The following is a 20845-nucleotide window of genomic DNA, read 5'->3' on the forward strand; positions in this document are numbered from 1 at the left end:
TCTCTGCTTAAAAGGCTTGTTGAAAGAGGAAGGTCATTAGTAGGCACCTAAAAGACAACAGAGACAGTGCTGGTCTAATATGTAACAAAGGGTAGGTGCCACCACACTAAAGGCCTGATCCTTATACCATAGGGAACAGACCTCTTGATAAGACAGTAGCTGCAGGAAGCCCTCTTCTGCAGAGCACAGTGATCAACAGGGTATATAAGAGGTGAGACAGTATTTTAAGTATTCTGGTCCCATGCTTTATACAACTTTGTATATTGGAACCAGTACCTTGAACTTAGCTCAGGCAGTGAGTGCACTTCTTTCAGCAGCGGGGTAACATACTGGCGATACCCTGCCCCAGTGAGTAGTCATGCCACCACATTTTGTATTGGGTTTAAATGAAATAGAAATAGTTTAGTAGTTCTATCTCTTAGCAAAGTATATATTTTGCAAAGAGGAATGAGAATTAATCAGCCCACCATCCCCTCATACAGACTAGTTGAATAAAAGCAACAGACTCAGTCTTCTTTGGTAACAAGTATTAAGAATGTTTACTCACAACCTTTCATAGTTCAGGAAACACAGGCTCTAAGCTTGCAGAGAAAGATAGAAGTAGGTAGTAGATTTAGTCCATGATTGGGATCGTCTGGGACAGAAACCTGTGGAAGCTTCTCTCTCCTGTGGAATAATGGAGAATATGCAAAAAAGAGAACAAAGAAAACAAAGAAAAAGGAAGAGAATAAAAAATCTACCTGGTCAACAGGAACTTACACCACAGTAAACAAGCATAGAAGTGTCCCCAAATTCTGGCTAGAAGGGACATCTCCCTATTAAAAGTATACAAGCTTGCTTATGCCAACATTTTGCACTAGCTGCAGCTTCTGGGCTACCTTCAAGGGCAGCCCCACATAGATTGGTTTTGTGCATGAACTCCACAACTGCCCAGTCTCTGGACTTTGGATCAGAGTTTGTTTCATAGAATTCCATTATCTGTGTTGTATATCTAGATGTATCTTTGCAGGTATTTGTAAATTGCAGCCATGTACATTAGTCAACCTATCACAAAAATCTCAAATTTGGTCAGGTCACCAGGGTTTTCACCATATATTATATGTGCTTGGCAATCGACATTACAGCAATATGTACTGATAATGTAAAGACATCTATTTTTTACACACACACACACAAAATTTATATTCGTTTTATCTCCAAAAAGAAAACTCAAAGTAACTGTTGTGTAAAGATACTGCCTCAAGCACCAGAAAGGAAGGCAATGGAAGATGACTAGTTTTGCAAAATTCAGCTCCCATCAGGGCTAGCCCAAGACACTTTGCTGCTTGAAGCAAAGGACAAAATGTTCCGTCCCACCCCAGTTCTATCTACAGAAGCTGACTGGACTGGGAGTTGAATCTTGCTTTAATTTTAGGGTCAAGACACTTTCTTCCACTGCACCTGAGGGCAGCAGGCTATCTTAGGGGATGCAGTGCAGGTTACATGGCGCAGACCCTTCTGTCCTCTAACAGAGAGGAACAACTATGGGGCTCAGGAGCCATGGGGGCACTGATGACTCCCCCTATTCCCCAGCATTCACCACCTGAGGCACCTGCCTCACTCTGTCTAATGGTAAGGCTGGCCCTGGTTGCTTTGCTTCAGCCTTCAGCATTCAGCCTGTCAAGTGTTTGACACAACCTAATCCAGAAATCCAAAAGAAGTACAATATTTTATTTGATACCCCATTTCCCTGCATCTGCTGACAGCCACCCAACCTTCCCAAAGTATCTTAAAGGCTATTTCCAGGGGTCAGAAGAACAAAATACAAATAAGAAAGTTAGGGTCATGGCACAAAGACCTTGAGTTCTGTAACAAGTGTAACTATATTTCACAAACCAAGAAGCATATCACAGTCCAATATTTTGCCAGTGCCTATTGTGTCACTTGAAAAATAGCCATTAAGATGTTGAGATGATGGAGCCTATTTTGTAATAGTTTGGTTGGTTTTAGAAGTTTTTCTTATGGACCAACATGCTTTTTAGAGTACCATGTGTCATTTTTTCCAACAAGAGGTTAGCAGATTCTAGAGAAGTACACAGAGGCAAAGAGAAATGACTAGAAAGTCAGGTTTAACATGTACAGAAGAGCCAAGAGCAATGTAATGGTGGAGAAAAGGACAGGCTAGGATTGACACAAGAACTGAGGAACACAAGATAAAACAGCTGGGGTTTGGGGGGAGGTTAACCTGCTGTCCCCCAGATAGGAAAAGGAAATGCTTTCCCCCATGGTGGTTTATAACCTATTAAAAATCTATCTCTGTGGCACTAAAACTGATGAGTACAAAGCGCTATGCTCAGGACCGGGCTATCTCTTATTGAAGCTTTTTAGCTTGTTTTCGTTTTTAAAAATCACTTTCAAAATCTAATGCAATTTAGCATGGAAACAATTACTGTTTTATGTCCCCCAAAGTATTCACCTAAACTGCATGGGGAGCAAAGTTATTTTTCACAAACCTTTAATTAAATCCATCTGCTCTATATGGCTATTTTAGTTTCCTTAAGGGAGCGTTGAGTGGTTTCTGACACACTCTTCAGGGGTTTCCAGATTCTAATGAACCAATATAGAAAATAAAATCCGACTCTGAGGGCTGGATCTGCATCTTCCTTGTACAGACTTAATATTTAAATATATTTTGTTATACAGGAAAACATAATGTACGAATTGGTAACACACAGGTCTGACTCACTGAGCCCAGAAAATGGTTCTTAACAAAAGGAGAAAAAATGAACAAGCCACAGTTCTTATCACATTTCCCATTCAGTTCTCAAGTGATGGCAGCTGTTATGTTCCAGTACATTATGAAAAACACATGGTTATCAACTATAATAAATTCACAGAGTTTCCTAAAAGCCAAAGTTTAAGAAACATGTGATAAGATGATTAGAAAATTCCACCTCATGGTTTTAAGCAGTGGTCATTTTGCGTAACTTAACCCAACAGGCCAGAAAAAACAACTTCAGAAAATTGGAGTATGGTCCTTTTAAAGCTAGTATCATGATTTTTGAGTAAGTGTAATTAGGAACCAAGAAAAAGCCTAAAAATGCAGTGCAATCTGACTTATCCAAATAGTCTGTGGAAACATGTGCAACATTTACAAGAGGAGATCTAGGATCAATATGAGTATTAATTACAGAGGGTTACAGTGATGTGAATCTGTATTGCTAAATAGATGATGGAATTACAAGGGTTCTACTCATCCATAGAGTGACTGAAGCAGTAGTGTAGTGGCAAATTCAGAAATGCAGGATCCTTTCATGATAGTCACAGCCATGCCCTCTTTGAAAATCATAGAATAATATGGCCAGGCTTAAATATTATCATTATCATTATTACATTTTATTTATACCCCGCCTTTCGGCCAAAGGCCCTCAAGGCAGCTTACAAAGAAAAATAAGCACAGGTATAAAAATACAATAAAAACAATACAATTTACAAAAATTAAATTAAATAACATATAACATTATCATAATATTGTTAATTAAAAGCACGGGAGAGCCCAGGGTTCCAGTCTGAAGAAATTATTAGTTAAATCAAAAGTAATGGGGAGCCCCAGGTTCAAGTCCCCACTCAGCTCCCTAGGTGACCTTGGGACCATCATCTTCCCTCCAGCTAACCGACACTGCAGGACTGCTTTTTTGCGGGGCGCTTCGTGCTGCGGGGGCTGGAGCCCTCTGGCGATGTTGGTGCCGGCCTTGGGCTCATGCTTGAGCACTTGCAGGGGCGCATTCTGCTGCGGCTGGGCCTTGCTGGGCCCGCTGCCCTTGGCCAAGTACTGCTGGTGGTTGTAATAGTAGTAGTAGTGGTGGTGCGGCAGCAGTGCAGGTGCTGCTGCTGCGGGCCAGGCTGCTCCTCCATTGAAAAGCCACACGGCATCCGGATGGCGGTGATGATGATGATGGTGGCGGCAGCCCGTGGTCCTCTTGCTTTCCCCTCAGAGTCTCCCTGTTGCTCCACCCATCGGCGAGCTTCAGCAAACGCTCCATCGCAGCAGGCGCCCTGGGCATCCTCTCTCCCTTCCATGGCTACTGCTTTTCCTGGGCAAAGGGAGGTCTTTCTGGAGCCACCTCCAGCTTGCTTTACTGCAGAAGTGTGTGGCACCATCACAAGATCTTCACCCATAGATCTAAGTGACTAGAGTGGAATGTAGGGGGAGAAGTGGCTTCTCAGATACCCTAGAACTGGTGGTTCAGTCTTTATTCATGGTATTTTCTTCTCTCCAGATTCCTCTCTTTCCCTCCTTTCCTCTATTACTTTTGCACTGTTTTGAATGGTCTCTAAAAGAATCCCTGCTTTGTACTTCTCTATCACTGTCACCATGTGACTATCCCTACTCACTATCAAGAGTTATTGCTTGAATTACTGAATTCAATGTCTACACATTTATCTCCTGGTGCTATCAAGATGGGATGCCATCATCAGGATTCACTTTCTCTTCTTCTGCAGTTGCACAATTCCCACTCTCCACAACTTGGCTTTTTGAAGGAGGAAATAATAGGAATTCCTTTCACTCTGATTGGCTCCAATCAGCAGGAAATGACAAGGAAGCAAGTTGGAAGACTCTTCTCAGTGGCTAACGCACTCCCCTTGCATGCTGATTGGCTCATAGGATGCTGGAGACATAGGGACCCTCCTGGGACCTGGCTCCCCAAAAAGTAAAGGTTCTAAGACCCCTCAAGACCCTGGACAACTACACCCTTGGACTGAAGTTGTGATGGGTGAAATGGTATCTTCAGAACATTACAACTTAGTGCCAAAACAAGAGGGCAGAGCTTGGAAGATTACTTTTAAAAATAAATTACAATTGCTGTTACATGGCCCAAAAAAGTAATAAATTATCATTACAATTGCTCTGAAAGAAACTGATTACTTTATTGTTACTCAAAAATAATCACTATAATTACACTTAAGTTACTTTTTAAAAAAAAGGAGTACCTACAAGATGCTGGCCTTGGCTGCTGCACCTCTAAGTAGCCTAAAACAACACTGAATATAAACACACACATTTGAAGCAGTGCCCGCAGACTTCAAATTTTGCATGTCATGTTTCAAAATGTAGCAAAAAGCTACCTTCCCAATGTGCACCTTGAACGCCATTAGACACTGACTGCCTATATAAGTCCTCACAAAAAAAAATTGGATTGGTATTTTCAAGGTTGGCTGGAGTACTGCATGAGATTATTATACAGCCAAAAGAGTGGCTGAATACTATAGCCAGCATGGATTTTTCACATTCTGCAATACTAAACTGAAAATACCCCCATGTCATTCTGATGTTTCCCTTAAGCTCATTTCAAAACAAAACCTTAGAAAACATATAGTCCCGAGCTCAGAAATGCTTGCTTAACAACCCTCCAAATTTTCATGGTGATACACAAAACAGTCAGAGAGAATTGAGAGTTCAAAGTGTAAAAAGAGCGAGAGAAAAACCAGACCCCTTTTGGACTTTTTTTCTGCCAGAGTTCTCATAATTTGTTGAAATTAATTAAAAATCAGCCATGTTTACAGAGTACCTGTAATCCTGTTACTGACCTTGCCCCGAACTCTGACCTTCATACTCAGTGGACTGCCAAAAAGAGACACAAATTGGACCAGAACAACAGGCACTTCAGGGATAGAAACTCTATTTTTCCATGCCTGTATACCACAAACCATTTTCTGCTGGTGCTCATAGTCTAATAGTATTCTGATAATTGGGCCAAAAAAAGAAAGAAGTCACGTGATAAGTTTGAAAATGACCTTGGTGGTGCTAAAACTGGACTAACAAGGCAGGAGTCTGCATGAACTAGGACACAAACCAGATGTTTCTGAGCTGTCCTCATAAAATCTCTTGCACGTACAAGTAAGTGAAGCACCAGGTGCCTGCAGGGCTGGCTCTACCATTAGGCAAAATGAGGAGACTGCCTCAGGCAACAGTAGTGGCAGCCTCCTAATTCTTTATCCTAGATCTCCTGGCTACTCCCCTTGTTGGAGAGACCTGTGTATGCTACATATCCTTCCTGCTCCTCCTAAACTAGCCTGCTGCCCTCAGGTGCAGTGGATGACAGACTCTATCCCATCACCAGAGCTGAATTAAATTTCAAATGCTAGACCAGACAGCTTGTGTACATGGAATGGGGAGGGAGTGCCATCTTGTCCTTCATCTCAAGCAATGAAATGTTTTGGCCTGGCCCTGGTTGTCTGACCCCTAAAAATGTACATTTCAAATTTATCTGCATATTGCCAAGATGAAAAATAAAAAATAGTAAAGAGCAAGGGAAAGTAGAGACAGAGAAAAAAAATCTGATGACAGATATCATAAGGAAAACATGCCCCCAATAATCAGCTATTCAGGACAAGACGGCTGTGGTATATCTGTTCAGAATCTTGAATGCTGGCTGCCACAGTATACATCCAGCTCTATCACCAGAACATTATGTACTGACTAGCTGAGGGAAACAACAAACTACATCTGTTTTTTCTGTGTTGGTGTACACAATGCATTCTGCTCCAATTCATTCAGCAGGTTAGAATTTGCCAAAGAGACATCTGAAGGGGGAAAAAAACTTCAAGTGAAATAGCAAAAAGAACACCGTAAGTTAGATGCCCAACAGTTTATCTTGAGGTAAATCTGGTCCTGTCAAAGGCCCTTCATTCCTGCCCCCCACCCCATTCTCCTTCACCCTGATATTTCCTGGAAAATGTGCGTTGAGCATTTTGTTCCAAAGTCCAAGAGTCATGGAGAAATAGAATTACTTAGAGGTTTCTGGGTGTCATTGTGTGGCTGAGTTACCATGAAACACAGGGAGTAGTTTTATTTCAGAAAGTTAAAACACTTATGTCACTTATTTTAAGGGCAAACTACACACGAATACATGCAGCAAAGCCCTGACACACACACATGTGTGTGTGTGTACACACACAGCCCCAAGAAATTGCAATGTTGAGCACAGCATCAGCAGAAGGAAGGGTGCTTAGGCTTTTCCCATCCAAATAATTTGTTGCCAACTACTTTTTCTCCTCCATGGGGTTCCACATGACATTTGAATTGAGCAGCTTCTGGGGAAAGGGTAAGGCACCACTCACTCACTCACTCCCCTCCCCATTTCAAAATCTCTACCTGCATGAAATGAGGACATTTGCCCCTCAAACTTTATGTTGACTCCATAAAGACACAAAAACTGAGAATGTAAATGGGAATATAAAAGGACAGGTATCTGCCTGGCATTCCTGAAGGTGTCTTGCTCTCTGCCATTGCAACACCAGGCTGCATTTTTTCTGTGAGCTTTGCTCTAAGAAGGGATCACATCTTCAAAGCCTTCAACGATGGGTCCAGGTTGGGCTGTACGTGATAATTCACTCATGGTTAAAGAAGAGGCCTCCAAACCATCCCAGTCTTGAGGCTTCCTTCTGACAACCTTCTCCACTTGTTAATCCTGCTAAAATTGATATGCATTTAGTAGTTAACCTTTCTTTCTCACCCAAGGCAGTCAACACAGCCAGTTTATATTGTTTGCGCTCATTGTTTGTTGAGATGGAACTCCCACTCCTGCCTTCAGATCATGCTTGAACCTCTGTTGTGAATGGAGCAGATCACTCCAGGTACTCTGGTTCTTCACATAAAAGGGACTCTGGAGATCCCTTATGTTGTCAGAGTTGAAGAGACTGTAATTTTGCTGTGATTACTCATCCTCCGGCAGTGATCCTTAAAGGTAAACTGCTTATTCGGATTAATTAAGCCCTTCTTCCCAGAAGGAGCCCAGGGTGGCAAACAAAACACTAAAACACTCTAAAACATTTTAAAAAGAGACTTTAAAATATATTTAAACAAAACATCTTTAAAATATTATTAAAACAAAATATCTTTAAAAATGTATTTAAAAAAAAAAGCTTTAAGAACATCTTAAAAAGCAATTCCAACACAGATGCAGACTTGGATAAAGGCTCTACTTAAAAGACATTTTGAAAGAGGAAGGTCTTCACCAGGCGCTGAAAAGATAATAGTGATTGTGCCTGTCTAATATTTAAGGGCAGGGAATTCCAAAGGGTAGGTGCTGCCACACTAAAGGTCTGTTTCCTGTGTTGTGCAGAATGGACCTCCTGATAAGATGGTATCTGCAGGAGGCCCTCACCTGTAGAGTGCAGTGATCCACTGGGTATATAATGGGTAAGACAATCTTTCAGGAATCCTGGTCCCAAGCTTATTTGACACCTGAAAAATCAGAACCTTGAACTAGGCCTGGTAGCTAATGGGCAGCCAGTGCAATTCTTTCAGCAGTGGGGTGAAAATATATTACAACAAAACATCCTTAAAACATATTAAAACAAAACATCTTTAAAAACACCTTTTTTAAAAAAAGCTTTGAAAACATATTAAATAGCAATTCCAACACAGACACAGACTGGGATAAGGTCTCTACTTAAAAGGCTTGTTGAAAGAGGAGGGTCTTCAGGAGGTGCCGAAAAGATAACAGAGATGGTGCCCATCTAATATTTAAGGGGAGGGAATTCCAAAAGGTAGGTGCCACAACACTAAAAGTCTGCTTCCTATGTTGTGCGGAACAGACCTTCTGATAAGATGGCATCTGCAGGAGGCCCTCACCTGCAGAGCACAGTGATCAAGTGGGTATATAAGGGGTAAGACAGTTTCAGGTAGGATGTAATGGAAATAGGATGTTCTCATTTTCACAAACCCTTAGTGATAACAGTATGAAAGAGGAGAAGACTTCCTGCATCTGGCATCAGAGGTCTCTGCTGCCATTACCATCCATCTTTCAGGTATCCTGGTCCCAAGCTGTATAGGGCTTTGTACACCAAAACCAGCACATTGAACTTAGCCCGGTAGCTAATAGGTAGCCAGTGTAATTCATTCAGCAGCGGGGAGACATGTTGGCAATACCCTGCCCCAGTGAGCAGCCTTGCCGCTGCATGTTCTAGGAGGGTTAACCGTTATGACTGAAATGCCTCTAACCCTGTATTAATATTGTTCTCGCTGCTGTATTGTTTTTACATTGCTTTATTGTATTTATTGTATTGCTTTAATTGTTACATGTACGTCGCCTAGAGTGGCCAACGGCCAGATAGGCGACACATAAATTAAATTTTATTATTATTATTATTATTATTATTATTATTATTATTATTATTATGTTGCACCAGCTGCAGCTTCCAGACCAACCTCAAGAGCAGCCCCACATAGAGCGCATTATAGTAATCCAGCCGAGGTTACCAGTGTACGGACAACAGTGGTCAGGCTACCCCAGTCCAGAAATGGCTGCAGCTGTCTTACCAGCCGAAGCTGGTGAAAGGCACTCCTAGTCACTTAGGTCACCTGGGCCTCTAGCGACAAAGATGGATCCAGGAACATTCCCAGACTACGAATCTGCTGTTTCAGAGGGAGTATGACCCTGTCCAAAGCAGGCAACTGACCAATTATCCGAACTTGGGAACCACCAACCCACGGCGCCTCTATCTTGCTAAGATTCAGACTCGGTTTATTGGTGCTCATCCAGCCCACCACCAAGTCCAGGCAGTGGTCCAGGGCTTGCACGGCCTCTCCCGATTCAGATGTTACAGAAAAATAGAGCTGGGTATCACTAGCATACTGCTGACACCTTGCCCAAAATCTCCCGGTGACCCCTCCCAAGGGATTCATATAGATGTTAAACAGCATTGTTTAGCCACCTTGAACACCCTACAGCACAACTGCCAGGGGGCCGAAAGACAATCACCCAATTATATTCTTTGAAAACAACACTAGAGGTAGGATACGAACCATTGTAAAACAGTTCCTCCAATACCCATCTCATCAAGTTGGCTCAGAAGGATACCATGGCCAATGCTATCAAAAGCCGCTGAGAGATCAAGTGAGAATAACAGGGTCGCACTCCCCCTGTCTTTCTCCTGATAAAGGTCATCCATTAGGGCGGGCGACCAAGGCCGATTCAGTCCCATAATCAGGCCTGAACCCATATTGGAATGGGTCAAGATAATCTGTTTCATCCATGAGTACTTGCAACTGCTGCACCAATTGGCAACATTACCCTTCTGCAATTCTATATAGGACAAACAGGCCAGTCTCTACACAAGATAAGCAATGGACCCATTGGAAATGGCAATACCAATATATTTATTTATTTAAAATATTTCTGTTCTACCCTTTGACCTCACAGTGGGGCACTCATGGTGGCTCACAATGCAATCCCACACAGTAAAAAAGCAGAATAAGCCAGATACCAGTGGGGGAATATTTCAAACTCAGAGAATGCTGTGTAACTGACATTAAGGAGGTCAACCTGGAGCAAAGGAACTCTAAAGGGAGACTGCAACATGAAATCGCTGAATTACAATTCATCAAGAGGTTAAATACTATTGTTTGTGGATTGAATTGGTATAATGGATTTTTATCACACTACATGTGTTAATTGGCTTAACAATGCCAGGATACCTGTGTTATCAACAACTACTTTGTTAATTACCACTGTTTAATGAGGTACTTATTGCTGTCTGTACTTTTCTGGCATTAATTTCCTCCCAACCTCACTGATTACAATCCTACACACTCACCCCTGTGCAATTCAGGATTCAGGGATGTAGTCTGGGGCTTTGGGGGGGTCTTAGACACCTTTTTGGGGAGCAGGGTCCCAATGTCTCCTGCATCTTACAAGCCACTCAGCATGAAAGGGGAGTGTGTTAGCTATTGAGAAGAGTCTTCTAACATGCTTCCTTGTCCTTCCTGCCGATTGGAGTCAATCAAAAGGAAAGGTGAGTCAGCCACCGAGTGGTTAGTTTTCAGAAACTAACACCTCCCCTTTCTTGTTGATTGGCTCCTGGAGCATCTGTGGTGGCTATCATAGAGCCAGCAGTTGCCCTCACAAACAAGGTAGGAAAGGGTTAAGCTACTCTTGGGCAGAGCCAGGGAGATAACAAGACTCAGGTTACTGCTATCAGGCAGCTGTAACCACTAATGAGCCCAAGGCCCTATAAATCCAGCAGGAGGGAATGTGTTGAGTGTGGGGGGAAAGTTGGATGAAGTTAACAGTGAGCAACGTATATCGAGACTGTATGCTGCCGGGGACTGCTGCTGCTGCCGTGTATCCTGTATTCTGTAACCAGTATGCTGTATGCTGAACACACAAGTAAAGTATTCTTGCACATAGACTGCTGTATATTATTGCTACCTCCCTCTGTGTCTTACATGACTACATTTTTGCCAGCTTCCAACAATCTGTTACTGTAGGAGAAGGCATTAGCAAGAATCTTATTCTCAACCCAGCAACAAACAAGGGGGAAAGGGTGTGTGACTGTGGCTGTCAGGAAGGGACCCTTCACTTCTAAATTTGCTACTACACTACTGCACTTTATGCATCTGATAAAGCGAATCGTAATCCGCTAAACTTTATACCTTAACTAATTAGTTTTTTAGGTCCCATAAGACTCTTTGTTACTTTGCTTATGAGCAAGGGATAATTAAATACATTACCCGACAAATCACTGGGGCCCTGACTTCCCCTCTTTCCATTGATTCGTTCCCATCCCTTCCCCTTTGCGCAGGTCGTTTTCACCCAATGCCGAGCAGCCCACCAACCTGGATGGAACTCGTCCACTACAAACTGCGACGGTGGCGGCGCTTGAAGACGGCAGGAACGCCGGAGAGAACGCCCCGGAAGGAGGCGCTGCGATTGGCTGGCCGGCGCGAGGCGCGCTGCAAGTTGGGCGGGAGACAGCCGGCCTGTCCCACTTGCTCCGCGTGCGCCCAAAATGGAGCGCAACTTGAGTGCCGGGCTCAGCAACGACTCCGCCAGCGGCGCGGGCAGGAGAGAAGCGGAGGCGGCCGCCGCGTGGGCTTTCGGTGCGGTGCTTTCTGTCATGTATGTGGCTGGCGTGACGGGCAACGTCTACACGCTAGGACTGCTTTGGCGTTCGGGCCGTTGCGCCCGTGGCGCGCCTTTGTCCGGCTCCATCGCCAGCCTGGCGCTGGCCGACCTGCTCTACCTCTGCTCCATCCCGTTCATCGTGGGCACGTCGGTGGCGCAGGACTGGTACTTTGGCGAGCTGGGCTGCCGCGTCCTGCTCAGCCTCGACCTGCTCACCATGCACGCCAGCATCTTCACGCTGACCGTCATGTGTACAGAGCGCTACCTGGCCGTTACACGGCCTTTGGCCACACGACACCGGGCACGGCGCTTCAGCAAAGCCACGGCCGGCGCAGTCTGGGGAGTGTCGCTCCTGCTCACCCTGCCCATGATGCTGATGGTCACCCTGAGCCGGAGTAGCGACGGCAAGCACATCTGCGCCCCTACCTGGAGCCCGGACGCCTACCGGCTCTACCTGACAGTGCTGTTCAGCACCAGCATCCTGGCTCCCGGGCTGATCATCGGCTGCCTCTACGCTCGCCTGGCCACCACTTACCTGGAATCGGAGAGGAACCCACCGCGCAAGAAGGAACCCAAGCGGTCCCCCCGCCAGAAGGTTCTCATCCTGGTCTTCACCATCGTGCTGGTCTTCTGGGCTTGTTTCCTGCCCTTCTGGATCTGGCAGCTGGTGCCCCTCTACCACGGCCCCCTCGGACTCCCGCGGCACACCCAGAAGTGCATCAACTACTTGGTCACCTGCCTGACCTACAGCAACAGCTGCATCAACCCTTTCCTCTACACTTTGCTCACTAGGAACTACCGCGAGTACCTGCGAAACAGACACAGCAACTTCTACCGCTTCACGTCTTCCTTCCGCAAGAGGGGCTCCAGCCTGCGCTGCTCTTGGAGGCGTTCCACCTCCTCCGGCACCCACTGCGAGCCCGGATCTGAGGGCCTGAGCATGACCGTGTTAAGGGATTGCAAATGAACTCCTGTGCCCTTTCTTTAGGAGCAGCTTCCAAATATCTTCGAGATCCAGGTGGTCTTGGGCAAGGTAAGACCTCCTATGCGAAAGGGAGTTTTTTTCAGGAGGGATGCTGTTATGCAGAATGATCCTACCTTTGATTTCAGCCATTGGCAGTAATTGATTATTGGACTTACTTCCAAGCAAGGGTACATAGGATTGCAAGCCTAACACTGAAATCAGTTTCACTAAACACAGTGAGATTTTGGAGTAAACATGCATAGCATTCTGCAGTAAGGCAGTTAAGTCAGAAGCAAATGTTTCTTGATTGTATTGATCCTTATCCTATTCATATTAGAAGGAAATGCCTTTTAAATTCAATGGGATTTACTCCCAGATAGGTATGCATTATATTGCAGCCTTAAACTAGATTGTGTCAGTTGTGAATGTTGTTAAAGTGGACTAGAAATAAAACGTAAGGCATTTTTAAAGTGCATGGATATCCTGATCAATGTACACTTTGCATTTGTAATTTTTTAAAAAAATCCTAGCATCATTTACTTATTTTCAAGTTGTCATATGTAAACCTACCTCTCAATGGTTTCTACATCATAGAAATAGAGTCAACAGCTGGCGGTGCCTCTGATGATCAAATGTGGCCCTCAGAGTTAAGGCCACTTGACTGTGCATTTGTCAAAGGGGAAAAAGAAATGTGGAAGGAAGAACAGTTGTAGCAGAAGGACCTGCTAGTGAGGCCACAACCTGCCACTTCTCAGAACATCTGTGCTCTGGCAAAACTGTTTGCTCACTTGACCTATAGAGTTTCCTGGTAGATAAAGTGGTAGCAACCCAAATATTATAGGTCAGACAATCCTGACATCTGATCACATTATCTCCTTCCCTCTCCTTTTATTTTTTATTTGTTTGTTTTGAAAAAGGAGGCCTGTCAATTCTATGAGCTCCTTCAAATATTCAAAAACAAAAAGAGCACATGATATAGTCCTCCCAGCACTATGGAACTTCAGAATTCTGTTGTATGTTTGTGTGTCTGTGGGAAGAGTTACATGATTGAACGTTTCCTTGTACAGAAAGATTTCTGCTTGTGAAAAGCTAGCATATTTGGAAAAAGGATTTAGCTGGCTTTATGGGGGCAGGGATTTTTTTTAGGTTTGGGAATCATTCAAATACAGGCACACACACACACCTGAATCCTTGGAAGAATATTGCATATGTTTTTCAGAGTGTTTCTTAGCATCATTATGTTCTTATTTTCTACACTGTTCCTGGGAATAACTTTTAGGAACAATAATAAATGGTAAGGAAAACTCAGGGTATCTCCACAGTGTGTGAACACTACCTTTTAAATAACTGCTAGCCTGGAATGAACACTGGTGAAAAGTGAAACTGTTACCATTATACTGATATCCAGGAGGTGAAAAATCTTCAAGCTCTTTCAATTCGTTCTACAGACATCAGGTTTTTGTAAGTATCCTGGCAATTACATACCACAGACACTTAAAATACCTGCTCACCCACACTTTAAAAGGCTGTAGATAAATAACTGGCTTGTCAAATCATTATGTGGAATTCATTTCAGCACATACACCCTCCTCCCTTTGTCCTTTGGCCCTCCCTGCCTCCTTATAATCGCCAAGTGGACAGGCTGTAGTCAGAGAAACCCTAATTGGAAAAAATCCTTGTTGTATCCAGCTCTTAAAAGATACAGGAGTCTGCCAACCCTGTGGCTTCTCAGTGGGCTGGGTCAAGGTGTCCAGGCCTCATCTACAGCATCCTTGCCTCCCTTAGTGCTGATTAGTATGTAATCTCCCCACACAAATTATGAGGATTTCCCCCCAGCAAGTCCTTTTCCCTGGTACCTTCTTTCTTTAGCCACCCATTTCCTCAGGTCCCGTGCTGTTTAGCCTACACCTTTTAGCAGGCTTTTTCTTCCTACTCTGTTGTCAGCTTCCTTGTGTCACACAAGGGCTCAGAAAGGCTCCTTGCCAGGTCAAGGAACATTACTCCTCCTCTCCAGTCAACAGTAATGTTCAACCACTTCTGTCTTTATCCCCCAAGTTGTTCCCCCACCCACAACCCCAATCTCCTCTCTTATTAGCTCTTGACTTCTCCTTAGGTCTTTGTCGTCTTTAGCTGCTGTATTGTCAGGTTTCTGTGTCTTTGTGCCTTTCAGTGACCATGCCTATGGGCTCCCTATTCCTTAATTTTCTTATAATTGGTTCAACTCTTTTTGTAGGGGAGGAGACGGTCAAACTGACCTTCCCTTACCAAAAGCGGCCTGTTTACCAGCTTTCTGTTCATCATAGTGTCTTAAACTTAGAAATGCTAAAGGCCTTTTATTACACTTCTGGTCTTTCATTGACCATGGGAAGGACAGTGGATGTTGGTACCACCCTAACACCTTGTGCCTGCTGGCCTGACTCCCAATGTCTTTATATGTTGAGTGGAAGGTGATAATGAACCCAGCATGTGCAAGCAGGCTTCCCAGTTGTGAAGGCAAACCCTGGCAGGGGGTGCCTGAACCTCCTCCATGTGTTCAGTGAATGCATGGACCAGGGTGGGACAATTTGTGGCTTAGGTCTGTGAACGTTCTGTGACATCACAACAGCTTGCCTTATTGCTGTTGGCATTTTCACCATTGCCATAACATCCCCTTCACACAAAAATAAAAGTGTTTTCAGTTGATAACAGTTAATGGTATGGAGCTTCTGAAATGGAATGTAATGAGGCAATTTTGTTCCTAGTGTAACAACTCTGAAGTCATTTGGATTCATTCTGTCATAATGATCCCCTTTTTCTTCTCAGCCTAGATAATGGCAAATTTCCACGATAGATAGTTCATAAATATGTTCTGGAGAATTACGTCCATAACAACAAAGTAAAAAGGGTACACACATATATGATTGGTTTTTGTGAGTTAGTAAGTGTTCTGGTATTTCTAAATAATCTATATTCAATTTGGTATTTATTACTTCAGTTAGGCAGCACTGAGTGGCTTAATTTGGAGCGGGTGCTAGATTGCATTCTATTCTCTGGCTGTTACCTAATTCACTGAGCTGCTGCTAACTGAGCCAGTAGTTTAGTGGCAAATTCAGTAGTGCAGGGCCCCTTGATGACAGCCACAGCCATACTCCCTTCCCCTTTTTGCTGCTGGGCTGAGAATGAGATTCTTAATGCCTTCTCCCACATCAACAGACATCCCTAGGGGCCAATAAGCATGAAAGAGGAGACTGTTAGCTTCTGAAAAGAGTCTTCTCAGTGACTGACTCAACTCCTTCCACTCCGATTGGCTTCAATCAGCAGGAAAGGGCAAGGAAGCATGTTAGAAGACTCTTCTCAGTGGTTAACACTCTTTTCATGCTGATTGGCTGGTAGGATGCTGGAGACATAGGGATCCTGCTGGGACCCTCCTCCCAAAAAAATAAGGGGTCTGATAGCCCCTCCTCCAAGATCCTGGATGATACCCCTCTTTGTACTAGGATTGTCACCTCCAATTGGCCCCATGCTGCTGTCCCTTTCTCTTATTGGAAACCAAGAGGAAGTGGTTCAGATTTTTCTCCCTTGGTGGAAGTCAGCAGCAGTCCACTGTCTGCTCTCCTGCTGACCTTTCTATACGGAAAAGTATACGATCATGGGGTTAGTAGGGAAGTGTGAAAGCTAGTTGTGATCTTTTTCATCTCAAGCCATTTCTTCACAAATTATGGCACCCTGGGAGGCTACACAGAAACCTTTCTGCATGTTGGTATCTTTACTCAATAAAGCTTGCATTCATGGTAAACGCCTTTCGAAGTGGCTAGCCACTACCAGGACTGAGGAATAATGAAGTGGAGACACTCCCTGGGAAGGAGCAGATGCGTATGGTGATTACAGAGCTTATAGCTGTTGCACCAGCCCTTAGGTGCTCTGGGTGTCAGAACTGCTTCCTGTGTGTAATCAGGGCCGCTACAGATGTGACATTTCCCCAAGACATATACTGTAGTCCCCAATGAGGTGTCCAGTGCAACATCTGCTGCAATTTCTTGGGAACGGTTTCAGTTGATGCGGCCTGATGACGTGGACAAGGTGCTTGCGATGATGCAGCTAGCAACGTGTCTTCTCAACCCTTTCCCTTCTTGGCTTATTAAAGCTTGCCGAGGGGGTCTGACTGAGTGGATCCAGGGTGTGGTGAACACATCATTGCGGGAGGGAGTGGTTCCAGCTGCCTTGAAAGAGGCGGTGATTCGACCACTCTTGAAAAAGCCCACCCTGGACCCATTGGTTTGTGACAACTACCGACCAGTTGCAAATACCCCCCCTTTTTAGGGAAGGTGATTGAGAGGGTTGTGGTGCAGCAACTGCAAGTAGTACTCTTGGATGAAACAGATTATCTTGACCCATCCCAGTCTGAATTGGCCTTGGTCACCCTGATGGATGACCTTTATCAGGAGAAAGACAGGGGGAGTGCAACCCTGTTATTCACACTTGATGTCTCAGTGGCTTTTGATGCCAATGACCATGGTATCCTTCTGGGCCAACTTGGTGAGATGGGTATTGGAGGCACTGTTTTACAGTGGTTCCGATCCTATCTCCAGGGTCGTTCTCAGATAATAGCATTGGGTGGCTGTCTTTCAGCCCCCTGGCAGCTGTGTTGTGGGGTGCTGCAGGGTATATTGTCCCCCACGCTGTTTAACATCTATATGAAGCCCTTGGGAGCAGTCATCAGGAGATTTGGGGTTAGGTGTCAGCAGTATGCAGTATGCTGATGATGCCCAGCTCTGTTTCTCCATAACATCCGTGCAAGCCCTGGACCGCTGCCTGGACTCGGTGGTGGGCTGGATGAGGGCCAATAAACTGAGTCGGAATCCTAGCAAGACGGAGGCGCTGTGGGTTGGTGGTTCCCGAGTTCGGATAATTGGTTAGTTGCCTGCTTTGGACGTGGTCATACTCCCTCTGAAACAGCAGGTCCGTAGTCTGGGGGTGCTCCTGGATCCATCTTTGTCGCTAGACGCCCAGTTGACCTCAGTGGCTAGGAGTGCTTTTTACCAGCTTCCGCTGGTGAGAAAGCTGCGGCCGTTTCTGGACCAGGATAGCCTGACCACTGTTGTCCACGCATTGGTAATCTCCAAGCTGGATTACTGCAATATGCTCTATACGGGGCTGCCCTTGAGGTTGGTGCTGAAGCTGCAGCTGGTGCAAAATGCGGCAGCGAGACTGCTCACTGGGGCAGGGTATTGCCAACATGTCACCCCGCTGCTGAAAGAATTTCACTGGCTGCCCATTTGCTACTGGGCCAAGTTCAAGGTTCTAGTTTTGGTGTACAAAGCCCTATACAGCTCAGGACCAGGTTACCTGAAAGACAGTCTTATCCCTTACATACCCAGTCGATCACTGCGCTCTGCAGGTGAGGGCCTCCTGCAGATACCATCTTATCAGGAGGTTCATTTTGCACAATATAGGAAACGGACCTTTAGTGTGGCGGCACCTACCCTGTGGAACTCCCTCCCTTTGAATATTAGGCAGGCGACATCTCTGCTATCTTTTTGGCACCTTTTGAAGACTTTTCTTCCCAGTCTGTCTCTGTGTCAGATTTGCTTAATATGTCTTTAATAATGTTTTTAACCTTTTTAAAAATGTTTTTAATGCTGTTTTGTCTTAAGGTATTTTAAGATTTGTTTTTATGATGTTTTAAAGTGTTTTTAGTGCCTTGTTTGCTGCCTTGGGCTCCTGCTGGGAGGAAGGGTGGGATACAAATCAAATAAATAAATAAGACATGTTCATATGGGCACAGGAAGATGTACACAGATATTCACCCTCATGTGTGAAGACTGTGCACTAGTCTGTTTTGCTGCTGATATATGAGGGCACTGCCATCTGTGCCTTGTGAACATGTGTTCTTGAGAAAAATGGGCACATACACAATCTTCACACTTGTCCATGGGTATTTTTCTACATGTGTTTTTGTACTTTGGGGAACATATGTGTTAAGCAATCCTAAGGTATAAATTGGTGTAGAATAACTGATTCATAGGGTTGCCATACATCGTAATCGACTTGAAGGCGCATAACAACAACAAAGGAAAACACCTTTGAATTTCATGAGTTTCTGTTGATGCTTTTTGCTTTTTAAAGGAAAAAAATCCACTTTTTTGTTGTTTCTGTTCCTCTGTGTTTTAAAATAAACGTTCCTATACATAATTTAACATTTAAACTGTAAATTTTTAATGACTTACACGATGCTTCAAAGCTAGCAGCTCATGATATATGGGGATTGAAGGATTCTTGGGTATACTGAATAGCAGCTGAATCAAATGGTTAAGAGGCTCCTAAAGATGAAGTTCTATTTCATGCATACTTAGGAGTAATTCCCACTGAACTCAGTGGGACTTACTTTTGCATGCTATTATTTCATTACTTGAATATATTTATTATTTGAATATATTTTATTACTTGAGTATATTTTAGCTGTTGAACAGGCTGATGGTAGCATTTGATGGGGGAATTGGACCTGTAAGTTAATCAGGGCAGAAAAGAGAAGCAAATCATCCAAACCAAAACTTAATAAAGTTAACTTAACCTTGCTGAGCACTCCCTTTGTGATTCTCGATGGTGACCAGTTGAAATGAAGACAGGGCTCCTCCTGTACCATTAATGGCTGCTTTGAAGAGAGAATTTCAATAGGTGTTTTTTTCTCTAATCCTTTCATAAGTTGTGGCTGCCCGAATTCTTCTTCTGCAGAACTGGTAAAGATACCGTAGCCCTATCTCCCCTCTACTTTTTTTTTTTTTGCAAGTGGAGCCTGGGTTTTACTCTTGACAGAATGTATACCAGTTTCAATCATTAATGGTACATAGACCACCTGGAAAAAAGAAGTTGTCTTTTTAAGTTTACCAATGCTTCTCAGCCTGGTTGCCTTAGAGCAGGGCTGGGGAACCTTTTTCAGCCCAAGGGCCACATGCCCTCATGAGCAACCCTCTGAGGGCCGTGTGACAGTGGAGGGCAGGGCCTGAGGCAAAAGTCTGCAAAACAATGGATGCGATCTGTTCAGTGTTACTTCTGATGTTACCTCTGTTTATTTTTGTTTTTTTTTTTCTTTTTTTCTTTTTGTTTAACTATTTTTGATTTTGTTTTTTGTCTTTGAATGTTTTATGATTTTGTCTTGTATGTTTTATGAAAATCTGAATAAAAATTATTGAAAAAAAAAAAAAAGATATTACCAGTTTGGATTTCCCAAAAGAAGGCCCACAGCCCAACTCCTTCATAAACTTTCTCTTAATCTGCAAAGTTTTATGGGGGAGGGCTCTATATAGTTTCATGAAGGAAAGCTGAATAGGAGAGAGAGAAGGGAGGATAAAGCCTTACATGGCAATCCTATTCATGTGTGCAGAAGTAAGCTCCATTGCGTTCAATGCAGTTACTCCCAGAAAAGTTTGTGGGCACATTTTCAAACCGGAGAAGCTGTTGTGGGCATCATATTGCAAGCTTGCAGCACAACCCATTGGCTAAAATATAATGCTTCTTTCAAGCCTAATTTCAGTGGGGAGGGGACGTGAGAACCAAAGAAGAACTGGACACGTGTGTCCACAGACACCATGTTGGCAACACATAGTGTATAGACTTTGCAGCCTTAAGTTACTTAACTTGCAGCAGTTATCTTGACATCTGCCTCAAGTCTGCAGGCAGCATTTCAGGAAGCACCTTTCAAAGCTGCAGACCTGAGCAATGACGTTTGTAAATTGAAGATTTGTCTCCTGGGGACGTAGTTCATCCATTAGTAAATGAGGCAGGATGCTTTCAGGAGAGGATGTCTTACAAGTACTTCATTCCTCCTGTCAGGACATGTGCAGTGAAGGGGGGGGGAAGGGGGATTAAACCATTTTCCTACACGACACTTCGCGCTGGACTGTTACTGAAATCATAGGTTTGTATCTTACACTCGCTGGAACCCTCTGTGAACACTTAGGAGTGTGGATAGGATGCAGAAGAGGAATTAAGGCCTCATTAATAGATCTTCACT

General features: G+C 44.0%; 1 protein-coding gene and 1 long non-coding RNA gene across 4 annotated transcripts in view; one reads left to right on the plus strand and one right to left on the minus strand.

The window, feature by feature from the left end:
* LOC133380002 (uncharacterized) lies at positions 1-11658 on the minus strand. Of its 2 annotated transcripts, none has more exons than XR_009761321.1 (3): positions 11603-11658; positions 551-666; positions 1-47 (listed from the first exon to the last, which is right to left on the minus strand). It is a non-coding gene; the product is annotated as an uncharacterized LOC133380002 (long non-coding RNA). The 2 variants fall into 2 exon arrangements; XR_009761322.1 differs by having other exon boundaries at positions 11498-11612.
* Positions 11039-20845, plus strand: part of LOC133379998 (urotensin-2 receptor-like) — a 26220-nt gene continuing 16413 nt past the window's right edge. For both annotated transcript variants that reach the window (XM_061616379.1, XM_061616380.1), the window contains exons 1-2: positions 11039-11153; positions 11569-12924. In XM_061616379.1, coding sequence (XP_061472363.1) covers positions 11776-12858 — 1083 coding nt within the window. In that variant the 5' untranslated portion in view covers positions 11039-11153; positions 11569-11775 and the 3' untranslated portion in view covers positions 12859-12924. The remainder of the gene's footprint in view (positions 11154-11568; positions 12925-20845) is intronic.

The sequence above is a fragment of the Rhineura floridana genome, chromosome 3, assembly GCF_030035675.1.
Source record: "Rhineura floridana isolate rRhiFlo1 chromosome 3, rRhiFlo1.hap2, whole genome shotgun sequence".
NCBI lineage: Eukaryota > Metazoa > Chordata > Lepidosauria > Squamata > Rhineuridae > Rhineura > Rhineura floridana.